Genomic DNA, 22284 nt, shown 5'->3' with positions numbered 1-22284 from the left:
AGAGGACCAGGCATCTGGATCGGCAGAAGGGGGGCAAGACATCCCACGCGCTCTGCAGCCTCGCCTGCCAGAGTGCTTTCCCCCCCCCCGAGTTTTGCACCAGTGCAGGAGCCCTGCCCAGGACCATTCAGGACCACCGACTAAGCAATCACCAGCTTCCACCGGTGGTTGGCCTGGATGGAATCCTCGTCGTAGGCAGAGCTTGGCAGGTGGGGTGTCAGGAAGAGTGTGTACACCTCCTCCTCCCATGCAGCGTCACTGTCCGGCGCCAGCGGTCTCCTCCCCCTCTGATGCTTTGGGTAGGGGGGAGTTTCGGCACGGGAGGAGCAATGTCGCGGCCGCCAGGCCGTTACCTGATGCAGCCAGCGGTTCCAGTGTGTTGGAGGTGACCCCTGCCAGGAGAGAGAGGTATGGGAAGGGCAATGGAAAGGAGGAGATGGCGGTCCAGGGTCCTGGACGTGCTGGTGGTCTGAACAGCACATCGATGAGCCGATCCAGTGCGGGGAGGCGGAGCCAACTATGGCACAGATCCACGGCATCCAGGCCTTCCTCGCCTGGGATGCTTCAAGGAGTCGAACAACAGATCCGAGAAGTGTTGTCTGAGCTGTCCTGCTCTGAAGACGAGGATTTGCAAGGACATCTGGCATCTGAGGATTCTGGAGCAGTGGCTGTTGGGGCCCCCATGGTCAGCCTGATAAGTCTGGTAAGTTACTTAACAGCTCTGTTAGAAATGTATTGGGAAGCTTGTTGGGGGTAGCTGATGGTAGTGTGGTAGTCCCTAATGGTGCCACGTTGCAGGTAGTGTCGGGCTTTGCATCTGGCCCACAGGTGTTGGGTGTTCCATCTGCTGCGCCTGGGACAGACGCGCAGTTACAATATTTATTGGGGGGGCTGCGGGATTTGGTGGTGCCGTTAGTCCAGCCAGGTGAAGGAGTAGTTGCGGACAGGATAGGGACAGGGCCCAGTGGGATACCCCTTCCCTCCTCTGGTTACGGCAGTAGCTCCCTGTTCCATGGGGCCCGTAGTAACTCCCCCAGATCAGGTGGCTGCAGTTGCAGCTTTAGGGGAGAAGGCCGGAAAGGTTGCAGGAGGTCCCAGGAAAGGTGGATGCTGTGCGGATTGCATACTGAGCAAAGTGCGAGGTGTATGTGTGCTTTGAGGGGCCGTTAGGGGCACACTTGAAACAGGAAATCCAGGATAAGATTTGCAAGGGTGAGTACAGAGAGATCTTCTCCCTGCTAATTCTTGAGAATTTTAACCTGGATAGGGTTAAGCCTGATGACTCGAAAAAGGAGGATGAGGAAAGGCGGAGGTACAGACTGATTCCGAGGACTTTCACCAATTGGCTACAGGCGTTTGCCATAATGGCGAGTGTCATAGGGGAGAAGAACCCAGGACACTGTTCAGTACTGTTTAAAGCTCTGTACTTTCCTGTTTTTGCTTTTCTTCCCAAACCTAAATATATTTTTAATTGACTATAGCATCAGCCCCAGTTCACATTTATGCAACTTTGTGCTGTGGGCACACAAGCATGGCAGCCTATTCATTTGAACAGGCGGCTGTGCCTAAATTTTCTGCAGGGAAAAGGTCCCTGAACTGTTTGTAAAACACAGCCACACGCAAATTGTTTTTCAGTGTGTGGGGGTGCCATTAGGAGTTAATGGCACCTCTGTGCGTTTTCTATTCAGTTTTGTGGGGGGTTGCATCCCCCTCCCTTCCACACCACCCTAAAATGACCTCTCTCCCTGCCTCTCCACTCTAAACAAACCCCCTCTTCCTTAAATTTGGGAGGTATGTACTCTGCCCTGTGATGCTGAGCTGTATACTCTGTCCTGCGGTGCTGGGGCTGTTTACTCTGTCCTGCGGTGCTGGGGCTGTATACTCTGTCTTGCGATACTGGGGATATATACTCTGTCCTTTGGTGCTGGAGCTTTATACTCTGTCCTGTGATGCCGAGCTGTATACTCTGTCCTGCGGTGCTGGGGCTGTATACTCTGTCCTGCGATCCTGGGGCTGTATGCTCTGTCCTGTGGTGCTGGGGCTTTATACTCTATCCTGCTGTGCTGGGGATGTATACTATGTCCTGCGGTGCTGGAGCTGTATACTCTGTCCTGTGGTGCTGGGGCTGTATACTCTGTCCTGCGGTGCTAGGGCTGTATACTCTGTCTTGTGATGCCGATCTAAATACTCCTGACACTATGGGTGGAAGCTAGTGGAATACAGGAGACTGAGTGGCTGGATTCTATAAGGAGTGAGGCTTATCAGAAGTAGGAGGGATCAAAAAAGGAGGAGCAGGGTCTGGTGCCCCCCCATCCTAAACCTTCACCAGCCGCCACTGGGAAGAGGCCCTTGTCTTAATCAACATGGGGCAAAATTGCTTTGCCAGGGCTTCCCCCTGTCATGTGGGCATGCGGCCTGGTATGGTTCGGGGGGCGCATGCTTCATTTTGTTTCCTGGGATCTAGGGTAAGGCCCTGATAAAGATGAAGGGAATCCCTGACCAATGTGTATACAATCAGAAATAAATGACCGAAGCTGTCATTTACAGGCAGTTTAAAATGCATTTGTTTTGTAAGTTTTGCTGTAGTAGGTTATATACAGATACACCACTTCACAGGTAGGATAGGAGTATGTCCTAGGCATGATATTTAAAGGGATTTAGTATTTTTATGTTTCCCTTAAAGAATAGGTAAAATAGCTGCTCCACACTAAACAAAATGTAAAACATTTTTTTTTGTTTGCTTTGCTGCAATGTTCTTCAAGGCTATGCCCTGCCCCCGTGTTATTTGTTTGACAATCCCTTGCCTAGTAAATTGCCTTTATTGGTTTTTAACATTCGGCTCCAATAGGGTTTGGATCCAGGACCCGAACCTCAGAATTGTTTGTAAAAAAAAGCGAACCAAGGTATGTTCAGCTCATTCCTAATTGGCAGTGAATGAACACCTTGTATATGCATACTATTGCCTTGGTATTATGCACACAGTTACGATAATGCTTCACATTTCAGTCCTTACTCTGATATCATCAGGATCCAGACTGTGCTCACTCCAGGCAGAGGTGATACTGCTATTTAGATTTGATCGAGAACGCCTCAGGTCCAGCTCATCTTCATACACTTCAGCTGCAATCTCTTCCTGTAGAGGACCTCCTGCATGCAAGAACTAACAAATATGTTTACAGTAGGACCTCGTGGGAAAATCTTTCCTACAGAATTTTATGAACTTATAAGCATGTATGAATTACCTTGGGCACAAACAGTAAAGTAAGTGTCATTGTGACTGTCCCATGTGTGTGAATGAAGAACAGAAGAAGTGTCCAATCCGGTTGAAGTGATGGAACCATAACAAACCTAAAGTGAAGAACACAGTGTAACGTACACTCACAAAGGTGACTCGTGCACAAATTCTGTGCTTGGGGAAGTGGTGATGTGCTGATGATTGATGCAATGTACAAACACCAGGGACTACTGATATTTTCCCTTTCTCATATTTAAGACTCCATTCACACTTGTGCAACTTAAAAATCGTGCAATTTCCATTGCGACTTTACTCTGCGACTTGATGCATCGCTGGTGTGACTTTGATGCAATTTTGATGCGACTTTGGAGGAGTGTGACTTTCTTACGACTTTGGCTTTGACTAAAGTGACAATTTTGTTTGGACTCTACAAAGTCACTAGACATGTGCAGAACATAAAAATTAATTTTGGTTTTAGTTTGGTTTCATTATTTTTGAACAAATTCCAAATTTTCAGAAGGATTCAAATTGGTTGAAAATTGATCGACTGATTAAATTCTGTGTGAACAATAGCTGGTTGTCACCGAGTGGACCAGGAAGCCAGCCACTGTGTCCTTAACAACCAAGGACTCATCAGTTGTCAGGGGGTTTCCTCACTGACAGCTAAATGTAAACAAATGAATGCCGGTGTTCTGACATATAGAGTCCGGCCATCTAAAAGTGTCCGCCCCGCACTGCGCAGGCGCAGCGCTTGCACAGTACGGAGCAGAAGGAGATTCAGAAAATCTCCGAAGATGAACGGCGCCTGCGCCATGAGTTGAGGTGCAAGCTCCACCAACCAAGTGGACATAGGGCTGCACATATTAGAGGGCCCTTCGTGGGCTCGCTTCGCTCGCCACGCTTCGGGCACGGCCTCGCTGCGCTCAGCTCTTTTTAATCTAACTCTATGTCCACTTGGATGGTGGGGCAAGAACCTAGACTCACGGCGCAGACGCTGTTCATCTTCGGCTATTTTCGGAATGTGGTTGTCCATGCGCAGTACACAGTGGACACTATCCGATGGGGGACATTATGTGATAGGACACCGGCTATGGAAAAAATCAGAAAAAACAGCATGGCCCCCGCCCCCCCCCCCCCCCCCCCTTCCTCCTGAACCATACCAGGCCTCATGCCCATAGACGCTTAGGGTTTGGTATGGATTTTAAGGGGAACTGCAAACCAAAATTAAAAATAAATAAATAATTTGCGTGGGGTCCCCCCAAAAATCCATGCCAGACCCTTATCCCAGCATGCAGCTCAGCAGGTCAGGAAAAGGGGGGATGAGCGAGCGTCTCCCCTACTGAACCATACCAGGCCACCTGCCCTCAACATGGGGGGGTGCTTTGATGGGGACAAAGGCCTCCTGGCCAGTGGCTGTGAGGGTCTGTGGGTGGTCGGATCCCACCATGTGAATGAGTATGGGGTACATACCTCTACTCATTCACCAACAAAGTGTAAAACGTAAATTTAAAAAAACACCAATTTTGACAATTCTTTTATTAAGAAATAAGAAAAAAATATGTACCCTGGTGTAGATCCATTGTCAATCATGACGCCACCACTGACTAAAAAAGAAAAAAAAATTCTGGTTCCAATGAAGGCTCCCGCCATCGGCCAGCTCTGCAATAACTGAGGGGTGGGGCTACCCAATGACGTCAGCGGGTGGCCCCACCCCTTAGTTATTTAGAAGCAGGCAGATAGCAGAAGTCTTCATTGGGACCAGAGTTTTATTTTTGGGGTCAGCAGTGGCAGGAGTCGTGATTGATCTAACCTGGGGGGGGGGGGGTTAAAAAAGGAATTGTGAAAAACTGCCTACTGTCATTTTTTACACTACACTTTTTTTGGTACCTCATACTCATTCACATGGGGGACGGGACCTGGGACTCCCTTGTTAAAGGGGGCTTCCAGATTTCGATAAGCCCCCCACCCTCAAGACCCCCACAACCACCGGTCAGGGTTGTGGGGAAGAGGCCCTTGTCCCCATCAAAAGCTAAGTCCCCCTACCCCAAATCACCCCCCATGTTGAGGGCATCGCTCCCCCCCTTTTCAGACCTGCCGGGCTGCATGCTCGGACAAGGGTCTGGTATGAATATTTTGAAAATTTCCCTTAAGGGCCTAGTATGGATGGGGGACCCTACGCTGTTCTTTTCATTTATTTTTCATTGCCGTGCCATTCTTTTCACAAGTCGCATGTATATCATGCAGGTGCAACTTTCAAGCAACTTTTGATGGTTTACATTGAAGTCTTTGGCACACAAGTCGCATGAAAGTTGGACCAAAGCAGTACAGGTACTACTTTAAGTCACACAGATATGAATAGTGCTCATCGGGAAACACGGTGTGTGACTTGCCATGTGACTTTGGGGTCCAAAGTCGCATGACAAGTTGCACAAGTGTGGAATGGGGCATAAAGGTTTTTCTTGGAAATCTTTTTTTTTTTTTTAAGAAAGGAAGGAATATTTTCCTTACCTGGAGTATATTCTTGACACAAGCAAGGAGCCTTCAATCTGTAAAATTTTTACATGGAAAGATATATATGCATGCTGTTGCATTCTGACCTCACCTGAGTATATGGAAAGCAGTAGATATAAGCATCTCATTGTGTATTGCCAGTCCCATGTAACGTGGCTCATGGAAAGCAGAGGGCACAGTACGAGCTCCATAACACAGGTAACTGCCCCAGCACAAAAACAAGAGCTCACCTAGGGAGAAGGCACAGAGCATGGTTCAGTTAGACCCATACATATAGTAAGAGATTTATTACTATACATTATTATACAGGATTTATATAGCAATACAAACTATCAGTCGCATCAAATGTGACTACTAGGGATGAGCCGAACACCCCCCGGTTCGGTTCGTACCAGAACTTTCGAACGGACCCCAAATTCGTACGAACGTTAGAACCCCATTGAAGTCTATGGGACTCGAACGTTCGAAATTAAAAGTGCTAATTTTAATGGCTAATATGCAAGATACTGTACTAAAAAGGGTTTGGGGACCTGGCTCCTGCCCCAGGGGACATGGGTCAATGCAAAAAAAAGTTTTAAAAATGGCCGTTTTGGCGGGAGCACTGATTTTAATGACGATTAAAGTGGAAAAAAAAATTCCTTTAAATATGGTGCCTGGGGGGTGAATAAATAAAATGACGGAAATAACGTCATTTAAAGCTGCTTGCGGTTTTAATGTTATATCTGGTTCCTGCAATATGGTTGAAAATCATTGAGAAAAATGGCATGGGTAGCCCTCCCTGCCCATTACCAGCCCCTTTGGGTCTTGTACGCATATTAAGGGGAACCCCGTACCCATATTAAAAAAAGGAAATGCGTGTGGCCCCCAGGCCCTATATACTCAGAACAGCAGTATACAGGCGGTGCAAACAAGACAGGGACTGTGTAGGTTTGTTGTGTTAAGTTGAATCTGTTTGTAATTTTCAACTGGTACATTTTTAAAGTGTAGCTCCAGTCCAAAAAAAAATTTTTAAGCTTTTTGGAAAACATAGGGAAGGGTTATCACCCCTGTATAATTTGTTTTGTCGTCCATCTTTTTTCCTCTCACTTTCTGTTGTCTCCTTCCGTTTGCAAGTAGGAGATGTTTGTAAGTTGGATGTTTGAAAGTAGGGGCTTGCCCTATATGCTCTGCAGAAATGGCGGAACAAGGTGTTGGTTTTGCCACAACATTGTAAGCCCTCAAAGTGACTCTTGGTGGGCGCTGGAGCGCCCTGCTGTGAACGATTATATCAAGAATTGTAATTACATGCCATTGTTGAACAGTGGTAGAAAAATTGACCTTTGGTGGTTGTGGTGCTGGTGCCACAACACTATAAGTCCTCACAGTTACTCTGGGTGGGCACAGGAACGGGCCCTCCTGTGAAATATTATATCAAGAATTGTAATTACATGTCCCTGTTAAACAGGGGCAGAAAAATTGGGCCTTAGGCACTGGTGCTGGTGCCACGACACTGCAACCTCTCCCATATACTCTAGTTTTATTGCAGGAATTAGCCCTGCTGCAAAGAATTGCATCAAAAATTGTAATTAAACGCCCCTGTTAAACAGGGGCAGAAAAATTGGGCCTTAGGCACTGGTGCTGGTGCCACGACACTGCAACCTCTCCCATATACTCTTGTTTTATTGCAGGAATTAGCCCTGCTGCAAAGCATTGCATCAAAAATTGTACTTAAACGCTCCTGTTAAACAGGGGCAGAAAAATTGGGCTGATGGCATCACCCAGAAACAGAAATGTTCTTCCAACATATCATCGGAGGAGGAAGAGGATAGACAATCAACATAACAGGACAGTCACTCAGCATCAGCATAGGCAGTCTTGAAGGGATGTGATATTTCAAAAAAAATTATTCGGTTACATCAGCTTCAGGTGCTTGGTAGCTGTGGGTGATCCAAGACTGATTCATCTTGATGAAGGTCAGTCGATCAACTGATTCGGTAGACAGCCGCACCCTGTGATCGGTAACAAGGCCACCAGTAGCACTGAAGGTGCGTTCCGAAAGAACGCTGGATGCAGGACAGGCCAGTAGCTCAATTGCATACTGTGCAAGCTCTGGCAAGTGATCCATCCTCAAGACCCAGTAAGCCAGAGGATTTTCGGTGGGAAAGGTGTCCAAGTCTGACCTTGCCCCTAGGTATTCCTGCACCATGTAAATCAGACGCTGGCGATGGTTGCTGGAACCGATCATACCTTGGGGCTGCGGACTAAAAAATTGTCTGAAAGCATCAGTCAGACGGCCACCTTCTCCACCGCTCCTTCTAACCGATGCCTCAGCAACACGTTGTCCAGGACCAGGAGTTTGTAACCTCCCAGTCTCTGGGAACGCGTTGCACAGACCTTTCTGCAAGGCCTCCCGGAGATGTCTCATCCTCTGCTCCCTCTGCGATGGCAAGATAAGGTTGGCAACCTTACCCTTGTACCGTGGATCAAGGAGAGTGGCCAGCCAGTAATGGTCCCTCTCCTTGATCCAAAGAATACGAGGATCCTTCCGCAGGCTTTGCAGGATCAGGGAGGCCATGCAGCGTAGGTTAGCTGAGGCATTCGGTCCGGAGTCCTCTGGGTACGTACAAGTCCACGTGTTTCTTGGGACTGTAAATCATCTGTAAATCATCCCTACAAGACTGCTGCTGCTGCTGCTGATGCTGAGTGCCAGCCTCCACCTCCATGCTGACACAATCATCCTCCTCCTCCTCTTCCTCCTCCTCATCCTCTTCCTGTGTGATGGGTGGCACAGCAGGAACACTTTCTGGATAAAGGGGGCCTTGAGAGGCAAGGAAGTCCTCCTCTTCCTGCCTCTGTTCTGCCTCAAGTGCCCTGTCCATTATTCCACTCAGCGTATGCTCCAAGAGGTGGACAAGAGGTACAGTGTCACTGATGCATGCACTGTCACTGCTCCCCATCCTTGTGGCCTCCTCAAACGGTGACAGGACAGTGCATGCATCCCTGATCATGCCCCACTGGCGTGGTGAGAAAAAACCGAGCTCCCCTGACCCTGTCCTGGTGCCGTAGTCGCACAGGTACTCATTGATGGCCCTCTGCTGCGTGTGCAGCCGCTGCAGCATGGCCAACGTTGAGTTCCACCTGGTGGGCATGTCACATATAAGGCGGTTCTTGGGCAGGTTCAACTCCTTTTGGAGCTCAGCCAGCTGAGCACAGACATTAAATGATCGGCGGAAATGCACACAGACTTTCCTGGCCTGCTTCAGGACATCCTGTAAGCCGGGGTACCTGCCCAAGAACCGCTGCACCACCAGGTTAAGGACGTGAGCTACACAGGGCACATGGGTCAGTTTTCCCTGTCGGAGGGCGGAGAGGAGGTTGGTGCCATTGTCGCAAACCACCATTCCTGGCTTAAGCTGGTGTGGCGTCAACCACCTCTCGGCCTGCCCCTGCAGAGCTGACAAAACATCCGCCCCAGTGTGGCTCCTGTCCCCCAAACAAACCAGCGCAAGCACAGCATGGCATCGTTTTGCCTGCGTACTTGCGTAGCCCCTGGAACGCCTACGGAGCACCGCTGGTTCTGAGGACAGAGCACTGGAAGAGGCCATAGAGGAAGAAGAAGAGGAGGGGGTGGAGGAGAGAGGTGAGTCACAACCAATAGTAGCATTTTGGAGGCGTGGTGGCGGAACAACCTCCAACACTACTGCACCTTGTCCTGCATCCTTCCCAGCTGCCAGAAGAGTGACCCAATGGGCCGTGAAAGACAGGTAACGTCCCTGTCCATGCCTGCTGAACCATGAGTCAGCGGTAATATGCACCTTACCGCTGACCGCTCTGTCCAGCGAGGCAAGGACATTGCCTTCCACATGCATGTAGAGAGCCGGAATCGCCATCCGTGAGAAAAAGTGGCGTTTGGGGACCTGCCACTGAGGAACCGCACATTGTACAAACTCACGGAAGGGGGCCGAGTCTACCAATTGAAAAGGCAGCAGTTGAAGTGCTAGCAATTTAGCCAAGCTAGCATTCAACCGCTGGGCATGTGGATGGCTGGGAGTGAACTTCTTTCACCGGTCCAGCAGCTGGGGCAGGGACATTTGCCTGCTATAATCGGACGTGGATGTACTGCTAGCAGAGTGCCCGGAAGCACTTGGCTGTGACACACCTAATTCTACACCTTCATTCCTCTCAGAGCAGGTTTCAGAGAGGACTGAAGGTCTAGTGGGGTTGGAGATGCCAGTTGATGAGGAGCAAGGTGCATGTATAAAAAAAATTCAGCATTAACAGTGCTAACAGAATATCTAGAGATATTCAGTGCAATAAAATAACATTCAGTGGGCTATACACATGGAATACTGCCATCTTGTATATGTCTTTATCAGCTAAAAGTACATTATTTGTGGAATAAAAGTATATATTTAGCGCAGCCAGGCCAATAGGTTTAGGTAGCCAGGAACGACTCCACAGGCCCAGCCACAGATACCGCATTCACCCGGTTCCGATGAACTGGCGACTCTGGACACAAATGTCTGGAGGTGGCATCTTCTCCAGATGGTGGGAGATGGCAAATAGCCCTCCAAATCTAATGTTCTCTGCTGGGCCATAGTCTGCGGGTAGGAGGCGAGCCCACAGCCCCCTCCAAAACACACAGTGACAGTGAGTTTTGTCACACTTACTTTCACCTATTTATGTCTGGTTCACTTCGTCGCAGTCACGCAGTTCTGGTCACATCTGGTTTATGACAGAATACCAGGGCCATCCCTGACCAGAAGTGGCTGCACAGGGGAACCATTTTGCTTCAGTTTGGTTGCAAACATGAATGCTGACAAGGTTATTTATTTTTCTCTGCTGGCATCTGAAAGTAGTGCTTTTTTGGCGCTAGGCTTTGGAAGGATGGTCTAGTGACCATTTGTTTGCAGCTATACGTTTGGCTCACTCCCTGGTCGATCAGGGTTATATATATCGTTTGGGGAGGTGCAGCCTTTGATCAAGATCTGTACTGAGATAGACTCGTCCTGCATTCCAGAGGGCCATGATGATTTCACTTCTCCTTTTAATGTGAATAAGTTGTATCCCTAGTGTGGCTTTTTGAAGATGATCCCACCGATTTTTGTAAGCACTACTCAGCCTGTTCCCCACAGGTGATTGCTGAGTGCATTGTGTCTGCTCAGTCTTTTGTTAGACAGGGAGATTTAAAACTACAGTTTGTACAACCTATACTTTCGGCATGGTCTGACATGGTGCAATCAGCCCCAGCCAAACAAACGACCTCTGCCATCAGACACCAGCCTACCCAAGTGTATGTTTCCCCATCAGCCATGTCAACCTCAGTTGCAGCCCAGTACACGCTGCTCCCAACCAATATATTCTCACCCACTCATATCCGGTCTCTGCTCCCTGTACCTATCCTGCATTCAACCCACCTGCCTCTTCTCCGCTGCCTACAAAACCACAAGATCTTCCCCCAGTTACTGTTACCTCTTCTCTGCCATATCCCAATCCTCCTTTCCAGTCTGCTGCACCCCTTACCTACAGTCCTGCAGTCACCTACAGAGCTTCAGAGGCTAAGCCACAGACGAAAAACTAAAGTTTTTCCCAACCAAAACGATCCTGCTATTAACCCAACCTGCCTCCACGCCAACCAATCTGTCCCAGCTTGAAGTTCTGGTGCCAGAGTTCCAGCCCGAGGTGCCAGAGTTCCAACCGGAGGTGCTAGAGTTTCTAGCCAGAGGTGCCAGAGTTTCTAGCCAGAGGTGCCAGAGTTTCTAGCCAGAGGTGCCAGAGTTTCTAGCCGAAGGTGCTGGAGTTCCAGCCAGAGGTGCCAGAGAGAGTTCCAGCCAGAGGTGTCAGAGCCAGCTTCAACATTCCAGTCTGAAGAGCCAGAGCCAGAGTTTCAGTCTGAAGAGCCAGAGTTCCAGTTTGAAGAGCCAGAGCCAGCTTTCCAGTCTAAAGAGCTAGAGCCTACTTTCCAGTCTGATGAGCCAGAGCCAACGTTTCAGTCTGAAGAGCCAGAGCCAGCATTCCAGTCTGAAGAGCCAGAGCCAGTGTTCCAGTCTGAAGAACCAGAGCCAGCGTTCCAGTCTGAAGAGCCAGAGCCAGCGATCCAGTCTGAAGAGCCAGAGCCAGCGTTCCAGTCTGATGTGTTCCTGTCTGCTGCCCAGTCTAATGAGCCTCTGTCTGCTGCTCAGCCTGATGTGTTCCTGTCTGCTGCCCAGTCTGATGTGTTCCTGTCTGCTGCCCAGTCTGATGAGCCTCTGTCTGCTGCCCAGCCTGATGTGTTCCTCTCTGCTGCCCAGTCTGATGAGCCTCTGTCTGCTGCCCAGTCTGGTGAGCCTTTGTCTGCTGCCCAATCTGATGAGCCTTTGTCTGCTGCCCAGTCTGATGAGCCTCTGTCTGCTGCCCAGTCTGAGCCTCTGTCTGCTGCCCAGTCTGATGAGCCTCTGTCTGCTGCCCAGTCTGATGAGCTTCTGTCTGCTGCCCAGTCTGATGAACCTCTGTCTGCTGCCCAGCCTGATGTGCCACTGTCTGCTGCCCAACCTGATTTGCCACTGTCTGCTGCCCAGATTGAAGTGCCCATGCCTGCTGCCCAGGTTGATGTGCCCATGCCTGCTGCGCCCATGCCCAGTGCCCAGCCTGATATGCCCATGCCCGCTGCCCAGCCTGATGTGCCCCTGCCCACTGCCCCGCTTGATGTGCCCGTGCCCGCTTTCCTGCTTGATGTGCCTGCTGCTCCATGTGATGTGCCTGCTGCCCCACTTGATGTGCCCGTGCCTGCTGCCCAGCTTAATGTGCCGGTTGCCCAGTTCGATGTGCCTGCCCCCAGCTCGATGTGCCTGCTACTCAGCTTGAGTTTCCTGTGCCTGCTTATCCAGCTTGACGTACTTATTGCCCAACCTGATGTAACTTTGCCCACTGCCCGCTTGACACCATGGACTTTCCCCAGCTACGGCTAGTTGGAGCATCTGGTTGTCACTCCTTTGGGGAGGGGTACTGTCAGGAAAGGTTCCCTCGACTGGTAATATCGATCATTTGGCATGCAGTACTGAGATCCACCAGCAGGTGTCTCCTGGCAGTTTGGAGCTGTCAGAAGAGTTTTTCCCTGCTGAAATTATGTCATCTTTGGGCCACAGTACTGGTGTCCACCAGCGGAGGGATCATGGCAGTGTGGAGAAGGTATTACCTTTTTCAATCATGCATCACATGACTTTGATAGCAGCTATAGTATAAATACCCGTCAAGCGCACACACACCTTGCCCTGGTATTGTCCTTGTGCCCTGACCTGCAGCCTGTTTATCTGTTAGCCTGATCCCTGATTCCTGTATCCTGAACCTGTTTGTGTCTGTTCCTCTATCCCTGGATCCTTGCCCTGCAGCCTGACTCCTTCCATCTTGTTTCCCTGTCTGTTTACTCGTGGCCCCCCATCTGCTGATCTCCTGTTTATGACCCTGGCCTGGCTTGACTACGATTCTGGTACTCCCTTTTGCTATATATGCTGGTTGGTTTATTATCACTGTTTGGTTGTTCAGTTTATTCACTCTATTTGTATTGGTGGTGTGTTCACATTTATATGCATTTACTTTTTTTTTTTTTTTTTTTTATCTTTTTTTATTGAGTTTTCATAGGAATACAAATTGCCCACGCAGGGGCCAAACATTGCCCACGCAGGGGCCATCCTCCAAATGCAGCAACCGGCCACATAAGGACACATTCTCATAACATACAGTCTGTTCCCGATGCAGCAACAGGCCGCAGCAGGGCAACTTAAAACAACCACAACCTTAACTAGCTATACCCCAATGTGGGGAGAGGGTATTACAGGAGGTATTCATGCTACATGTTATATATACAGGACAGAATATCATAGTAACATTTGGGTCAACCTATCGTCCCACTATGACCTTAATGAGGAATTATGGAGTAAACACTACATCAGTTGCCGTAGTGTCATCATCCAACCAGCAGGTCCACACCTTCTCAAATTTTTGCTGGCAACCCCTGCTCGAGTAGGTGGCCTTATAGAGGGGTAAACTAGCATTCACCAGGTTTTTCCAGAATTTGATAGAAGGGGGAGACGATTGCTTCCAGGTCATGGTGATGGCCTTTCGTGCATAATACAATAACAAGGATATAAGTGTTTTCCTAGCTCTGAGGATCGACATCTGCTCCACCAGCCCCAGCAGAAAATATTTAGGGTCATAAGGGATACTAATCTTAGTGGTCTTGCCTATCACCAGGAGAACCTCCTTCCAGTAACCTTCAATCGCTGGACAAGTCCAGAAAATGTGAATGAAGTCTCCCGGCTGATAGGAGCATCGCCAGCACGCCGAGGAAAGCGTTGGCGACATTTGATGCAATCTGTGGGGCGTATAATGGGCCCTGTGAACAATTTTGTATTGGACCAGTTTGTCCCTGGCTGATACCAAAGGGGAGAATGGAAAGTCCCAAACCTCCCTCCAGTCGTCGTCATCTAACTCCGGTATGTCCCCCACCCATTTCCTGCGGAGGGAGGACAGCTCGGGGACGGCAGCAACCAGCAGGGACCCATAAATCTGAGACATGGGCTTCTCCAGGTCTTTTACCCGAAGGATGGATTCAAGCTCAGAGTATTCTAACACAACCGGCTGACCCAAAAATTGACATCGATATGCATGAGCTATTTGGAGATATCGGAAATGGGCCCACGCTGGCACATTAAATTTAGTGCGTAGTATATGAAAAGGAGTAAGTTCCCCGTTAGTGATGACATGTTCAAGAGTCAGTATTTTATATTTGGCCCAGGCCTGCGGGTCCGGGATGGTATTGAACTGCGGAAGGTTAGGATTCAGCCACAAGGGGGTGTGGGGAGACCAGGAGTTCGGCAGGGATGCCCTCAGCGCCTCCCCCACCTTCCACGCCCTGATAGTGGTGCGCATATAAGGGGTGAGGCAGTGAGGAGTTTTTAGCCCCCTGAATATCAACCCCCTCAGGGCCTCCAGAGACCCCACTATAGCTGCCTCCAGGACCGTTGCAGCATTGGTCAGGTCCGGCCGCAACAACCAGTGGGCGGTTACGAGCTGAGTAGCTAAGAAATATTTGTGGCAATCAGGAAGAGCCAACCCCCCATTACCCACAGGCCTGGTGAGAGTGGTGTATCGGAATCTAGGGGACTTGGGGCCCCAAATGAAGGAGAGGAAAAGTTGCTTCAGGGAGTTAAAGAAGGTTTTAGTCAGCCATTGCGGAGAGTTCCTAAAAATATACGTAAGTTTGGGGAGAATCTTCATTTTAAGAAGGTTAATGTGACCTATAAGGGAGAGGGGAAGATTGCCCCACGCCTTCAATTTGGACTTGATCCCTACCAGTACAGGTTCAAGATTGAGCCGAACAAAGTCCCTGCTCTCTCTTGAGATAATAATAGCCAAATAGGTAAACCTATCCACCCACTGAAGCGTGGTAGAGGATGGAGAGGTCCTGGCCCCCTCGTCCACCGGGAAGAGTTGAGACTTATGCCAATTCACCTTCAACCCGGTGAAGACAGAGAAGGCATCCATAATCTCGAGTGCGCCCCGCAAAGAGTCACCAGGATCGTTCAAAAAAAGCAGCAGATCATCTGCATAGAGAGCCACTCTCTCCTCCAGCCAGCCCACCCGAAGACCACGGACCTCAGCCAAACTCCTGAGAGCCTCAGCAATAGGTTCCATGGCCAGGGCAAACAAGGCCAGGGATAGCGGGCATCCCTGCCTGGTGCCCCTCTGCAGGGGGAACGAAGGAGACAGGGAGCCATTCAATTTAATGCATGCCAGGGGGCTGGTGTACAGTGTGCGTATCCAGGCAATAAACCGCAGTGGGAAACCCATTCTTCTAAGCACCTCCCACAGATACACCCATTCCACTGTATCAAATGCCTTTTCCATATCGAGAGTGACAATAGTCCTAGTGCCTTGATTATCATGGGGGGTATGTATGTTGGAAAACAGTCTACGGATATTGATATCCGTGGACCTACCTGGCATAAAGCCAGTTTGATCAGAATCAATCAGAGATTTGATTACTTTATTAAGTCTAATGGCCAGTATTTTGGTCAATATTTTTAAATCACAATTGAGGAGTGCTTATCGGCCTGTAAGAGGCACATTGTTTGGGGTCCTTATTAGGCTTTGGAATGAGAACAATATGGGCCTCTCTCATAGAAGGGGGCAGGGAGCCCTGCTGAAGACATGCACAATACATCTGAGCCAACCTGGGGGCAAGCAGTTCTACATGGGCTCTATAATACTCTATGGGTAGCCCATCCGGCCCCGGGGTCTTCCCTGCTGGGAAGGACCCGATGGCCATCGTGACCTCCTCTGGCGTAATATCTGAAACAAGGAGCTGTCGCTCCGCATCAGAGAGCCACCCCAATGCCAGCGTATCTAACAGTGAGGTCATTGGTGCAGGGTCAAAGCCCGGAGGGAGTGAGGAGACATACAGAGAGGTATAAAACCTGGTGAATGCAGATAAAATATCCTCCGGAGAGGTAACCAGTGCTCCGTCCTCCGTGAGTATTTCAGGTATAACCGCTACAGGCCTGTCCTGCTGCGCCAGCATAGCCAGCAATTTGCTATTCTTATCTCCATATTCAAAGTACTTCTGTCTGCTGTCTTGTAGACCCAGCCTGGTGGTGTTGGAGACATGTAGATGCAGTTCTCGCCTGAGCGACAAAAGGTGCTCGAAATTGTGGACCGTCGCCGAGGCGGAGTACCGATCCAAAGCCTCCTCAACTCTGTTCTGCAGAGCAGATACCTTATCCCCAAGCTCCGCCCTGACTGCCGCCACGGCAGAGATATACTGTCCCCTACCGCAGGCCTTGGAAGCGTCCCATGTCATCTCCAGGGAGGCTGACCCCGCATTGCGCACCCAGTAGTCCTGCAAGGAGGGAGCAACTCTATCGTGAACTGTGACATTATTGATCCAATGGGGCTGTAGCCTCCAAAGGGCTTTACTCCTTGTCTTGGTGGTCCCGATAATCAATTTAAGGGGGTGGTGATCCAATAAACCGGAGGGGAGGTAGCCAGCCTCCTGGACATTAGCCAGGAGGAGGTCATTTGCAAATGCCAGATCAATGCTGGAGGACGTTCGGAACGTGGAGGAAAAACAGGAATATGCTCTATCCCGGGGGTGAAGCCACCTCCACACCTCCTGGAGGTCTGTTGCAAGGGCCCACGTACCCAGATCAGGATTGAAAGTCGCTTGAGGGGAGGGCCTATCTAGGTCACGGGACAATGTGGCATTAAAATCACCCATAACCAGGACACACGCCGGGCAATGCGGAGCCAACCTCTCATATAAAGTATACAGAACCTGCACCTGGCTTGGAGGAGGCAGATACACATTAATAATAACATATTTCTTATTATAGATGCTCAACACCACCATAGCAAATTTCCCCTGGGGATCCAAGTGAACCTCATGGATCATACAGGGCACTCGCTTACTAATCAGTATCGACACTCCTCGAGAGCACGAGGAGTAGGTCGCATGCAGCGCCCTTTGCACCCAGGGTTTTTTCAGAGCCAGAACCTTGCTACCAGTTAGGTGTGTTTCCTGCAGCAGGACTATATGGGGTTTATGTAATTTTAGGTATTGAAATAACAGTGAACGCTTGTATTTGGAGTTGAGTCCCCTGACGTTCCAGGATATTATAGTTAGCGACTCGGTATCAGAGGAGGCCATCACGGGACGTCAGGGGAAAACAAAAACAGGATGATCCCAGACAACCAGTAGGTGTAAGCAAACCCAAATTCAGTACACATACTCTTCAGTATACGAACAGCACAGAATGTAAACTTAAGCCGCGTACACACGTGGCGGACTGTCTGGCCAACTTAGTCCGTCAGACAATCCGACGGACAGTCCGTCATACTTTCGAATGAACGGACTTGCCCACACACGGCACTTTTTGAGCGGACTAATACGGCGGACTAAGTCCGCCATACTATCCGCCCTACTTTTGAAATGAACGGACTCGCCCACACACGCGGAGGAAAGTCCGCTCATTTGGAGCACGTCTCCAGGTAGGCAGGGCCCGCGAAGGAGACGTCGAGATGGCGGCGAGCCTCGGACACTCCGGAGCAGCCTCAAGGGATCCACTTAGCGCATCCAGCCCCCACACCGTCCCACACTGTCCCAGGGATGTCCGCCGTGTAGTCGCTGCGGTGCACTGCCTCCGCACCCGCAGATCGCGGCACGGGAGCCCGGGGGGGAGCGGAGGCGAGGTAGGCCGCAAGATGGCGGCGGCTCCACAGAGCAGGAGGCCAAACACAGCGCTGTAATCCCTCGATCGGCGGCCGAGCAGGACAATATCCACCGAGGCTGCTGCGGATGATAGCAGGCGTCAGGCAGGGGTGATGCTGAGACTTTTCCTGCGATATAGGGCCCAGGATGGATGCGGATGGAATCAGGATGGCGGAGCTCCTCTGAAACACGTCCTGCTCCTGTTACATCCGGACACGCCCCATATGCATTTACTTTAATAATAAATTTACTTACTTTCACCTATTTATTTCTGGTTCGCTTTGTCACAGTCACACAGTTCTGGTCACATCTGGTCACATGAAAGGCTGCGATGAGACCTGGGATGATGTACTGTGTGATTGACAAGGGAGCCGCGTGGTCATTCCCTAACGCATTTCATCATCACATCTTCGGAGGGTGTGGCCACGCGGCACGGCTCATCCATTAAATACCATAAGAGGGCGGGTAATTAACCCTGCAAGCAACGAGGCAAATCATGAGTGTCACAGCTGTCAGCAATGACCAAAATGGATCACAATGCGTATGATATCTTGCACACAGAGTGATTACTATAACATAAACACAGGTCATACCTCGTGTATCATGCTAAGCCTTAACTTGATTCAAGTACCATAGAACATACACAACTATGCATAATATTATAACTACTATAAATAAAGCATATGCTATAAGATGAAAAAAGCACCTACTGACATATCATAATATGCATATATAAGACATATCACAATATTAACACTATGTTAACATTAATATCATATCGATACTGTATCAATGTTAATATATAGCCTATCAAAATGTACATAAAACACACAAAAATATATAAATATAAAAATACTGCAATATAAAACCAGAAACATCTGCAAATGCAACCATCCCAAGGTCATAATGTATAATATACACAAACTGCTATAAGTGAAAACATAAAAAAATATATTTAAATACAGCTAAATCAACTGCAATGTATTCATGAGTGAGTGAGAGGACAAGTGGATTTTTGAGAATAGGAGGAAGGAACTCCTCTTTTACCAGCGGTACATAGATGATTTGTTCTTTATCTGGCAGGGATCGGAATCTTCATTGATTGAGTTCTCAGATTGGTTGAATACTAGCACTAACAATATCTGATTGGAATTTAGCTGGAATAGTGAGCAGATCAATTATTTGGACGTTACTGTTATGAAATTGAAAATCTTTTGCTTACCAATGCTTTCTTTAAAAAGATTGATTGGAACAGCAATATCCCTGTGCATAGTGGTCACCACACACGGTGGTTACAGAACATTCCAAAGCGTCAGTTCATGCAGATTCGCTGGAACTGCTCTTTGGATGCTGATTATGCCGCTCAAGCACAACAGATAAACAGTCGGTTTGTAGAAAAGGGATCTAATGTCCAACATCTGGATAAGGTGACCCATGAAGTGGGCTTGGCCCCACAGGAATCATGTTTGCTGCTTAGAGAAAGATATCAGGATGAGAAACATGAATGGGGCTTTATAAGCAACTTCCATGAACAGAATAGAGATATTGAATCCATTTTTAGGAGACATTGGCATATTCTCAGAATGGATACGATTTTAGGTAAAGTTTCTCCACAAGTCCCTCCCTTCATTTATAGAAGGACAGCTTCTTTCGGGGATAAGGTGGTAAAAAAGGATCTGGATCCCCCAACCAGGCCCCAAATTTTCCGGGATAGAGCTGGCTTTTTTGCATGCAGGAAGTGCAAGGTGTGCCAACAAGTCAACACCCACATCAGGGGTTGAGTAGATTTAGATCTACTGCCAATGTCGTGGAATTTGAAATTAAGGAATTTACTTCCTGTTTATCCACCCATGTTGTGTATTCCTAGGAGTTCCCCTGCGGCCTAATGTATATTGGCATGACCAAAAGAATATTGGGCAAGAGGGTCTCTGAGCACTCGGAATGAGTTTTCTGTTTGGGTCGAACATGAGTTCAACTCGATCATTGGCTGTTCGCCCATTCGCCAAAAACCAAACATTATGGGCTGTTCGTGCCAAATTCGAGCGGAGCATAACGGCCCATAATGCACTGCGGGAGCGCAGTGCATTGCTGTATGATGATTGGCCAGAGCATGCACCATGGCCTGCATGCTTTGGCCAATAACAGCACCCTCAGCTAAGAGAGCCATAATTGGCCAAAGGCAGGGTGCCTTTGGCCAATCATGGCTCAGGGGGACGTCCACGCTCACACTATATAAGGCTGACTGCACGTCGGCCTCATGTAGTGTGTCATTGCCGGCGTGAACTGAGAGAGAGTGTCATTTAGATTGAGCAAGCAGGCAGATTATTCAGTTAGCTGCAGTGTATTTCATATATATACAGTATATATCCACTGCATACAGTTTAGCTAGATCTCACTGCAGTCCGACCCTGGTGGTGTACTGTTTCTACTGCGATTCAGTTAACTGCAGTGTATTTCATATATATATATATATATATATATATATATATATATATATATATATATATATATATATAAATATCCACAGCATACAGTTTAGCTAGATCCCACTGCGGTCCGTTCCGGGGGTGTACTGTTTCTACTATACTTCTGGCAGGCAGGTGATTCAGTTAGCTGCAGTGTATTTCATACCCTGTTTCCCCTAAAATAAGACCTAGCGTGATTGTCGGTGTTGGCTGCAATATAAGCCCTACCACCCAAATAAGCCCTACTCTGTTTCCTCAAAAATAAGCCCTACCCTGAAAAGAAGACCTACAAGGACTTTAACTAGGGCTTATTCGGGGGGTAGGGCTTTTATTGCAGCTATCACCGACAATCACACTGGGTCTTATTTTAGAGGAACAGGGTATATATATATATATATATATATATATATATATATATATATATATATATATATATATACACAGTCAGTCTAATATATATATATATATATATATATATATATATATATATATATACACTGCATACAGTTTAGCTAGATCTCACTGCAGTCCGTTCCTGGTGTACTGTTTCTAATATACTTCAGGCAGGCAGGCGATTCAGTGATCTGCAGTGCATAAAATATATATACAGTCTCCTACATATATATATCCACTGCATTCTAGTCTAGCCAAGCCTATATCTGACTGCAGGTAGTTCCTGGTGTATGTTTTCAAATACCCTTTCAGGAAGCAGGCAGGTGATTCAATGATCTGCAGTGCATAAAATATATATACAGTCTCCAACATATATATATATCAACTGCATTCTAGTCTAGCCATATCTGACTGCAGGCCATTCCTGGTGTACGTCTTCAAATACACTTTCAGGCAGGCAGGTGATTCAGTGATCTGCAGTGCATAAAATATATATATATATATATATATATATATATATATATATATATATATATATACAGTCTCACATATATATATATATATATATATATATATATATATATATATATATATATATATATATATATATATCCACTGCATTCTAGTCTAGCCAAGCCTATATCTGACTGCAGGCTGTTCCTGGTGTACTTTTTTCAAATACACTTTCAGGCAGGCAGGCAGGCAAGCTGGCTAACAGACACACACCTGCACACAAGCAACCAGTGTGTGTAAAAAGGACTTGTATTGGCGCATGTGCGGGCAGGCGCCAATGTGCGCACACAAATGCACGCAAATCACACACGCACATCTGGGAATCAAGTAGTTTATTTCAACTGAACACTGACACATGAGCCTTGCTGTGTGGTCTTTCAGCTAGTACCTGTTACCTGTATCTGATCTGTTCCAGTGTTCTTGTGTTTGACCCGACTTGTACCTGAACCTTCCCTTGGACTTCTGCCTGCCTTCCTATGACCCTGGCTTGTGTTTTGACCCTGTTCCTGCTTCATGCTCCTGTACTGAGCTGCCCGACTGTGTACCAGACCCGGCCTGTATCCTATCTTTGATTCTGTCTCAGGTTCGGGTACCTACTCTGCTCGGCTGTTGAACACCTCCTAGCTTATGTTCCGACCACGACTCTGCCTGCTGATCCAGCAACACGGAGTTCCAGTCCTCGGTGCTTATCCGTGATCTGCAGCTATTGGGTTCCTGCCAAGACCCGCCCTGAGCCACCTGCTACATCGGCCCTCATGCCGCTCTGTGTCTTTCACTCCCTGTCATCTATACCAGGGGTGCTAGACAGGAGGTGCAAGAGAAGCCCTCTCTACAGCTTATTCTCCACCAGGTACATGACAGTACCACTCAGCCAGATGTTTGAGACTGAGAGAGAGGCTTTTCCTTTGGAACTGCTATGCCAGCAACTTGTTTCCCTCACACGG

The 22284-nt window shown here is 48.3% G+C and overlaps 1 protein-coding gene across 2 annotated transcripts in view; it reads right to left on the bottom strand.

The window, feature by feature from the left end:
* Positions 1-22284, bottom strand: part of GPR179 (G protein-coupled receptor 179) — a 482412-nt gene that overhangs the window by 75336 nt on the left and 384792 nt on the right. For both annotated transcript variants that reach the window (XM_077459402.1, XM_077459401.1), the window contains 3 exons: positions 5838-5976; positions 3243-3348; positions 3014-3160 (listed from right to left, as the gene is read on the bottom strand). In XM_077459402.1, coding sequence (XP_077315528.1) covers positions 3014-3160; positions 3243-3348; positions 5838-5976 — 392 coding nt within the window. The remainder of the gene's footprint in view (positions 1-3013; positions 3161-3242; positions 3349-5837; positions 5977-22284) is intronic.

This window comes from Lithobates pipiens, unplaced genomic scaffold (assembly GCF_037356315.1).
Source record: "Lithobates pipiens isolate NorthernLeopardFrog02 unplaced genomic scaffold, aLitPip1_a1.2 Scaffold_28, whole genome shotgun sequence".
NCBI lineage: Eukaryota > Metazoa > Chordata > Amphibia > Anura > Ranidae > Lithobates > Lithobates pipiens.
This window is presented reverse-complemented; position numbering and strand designations above follow the sequence as displayed.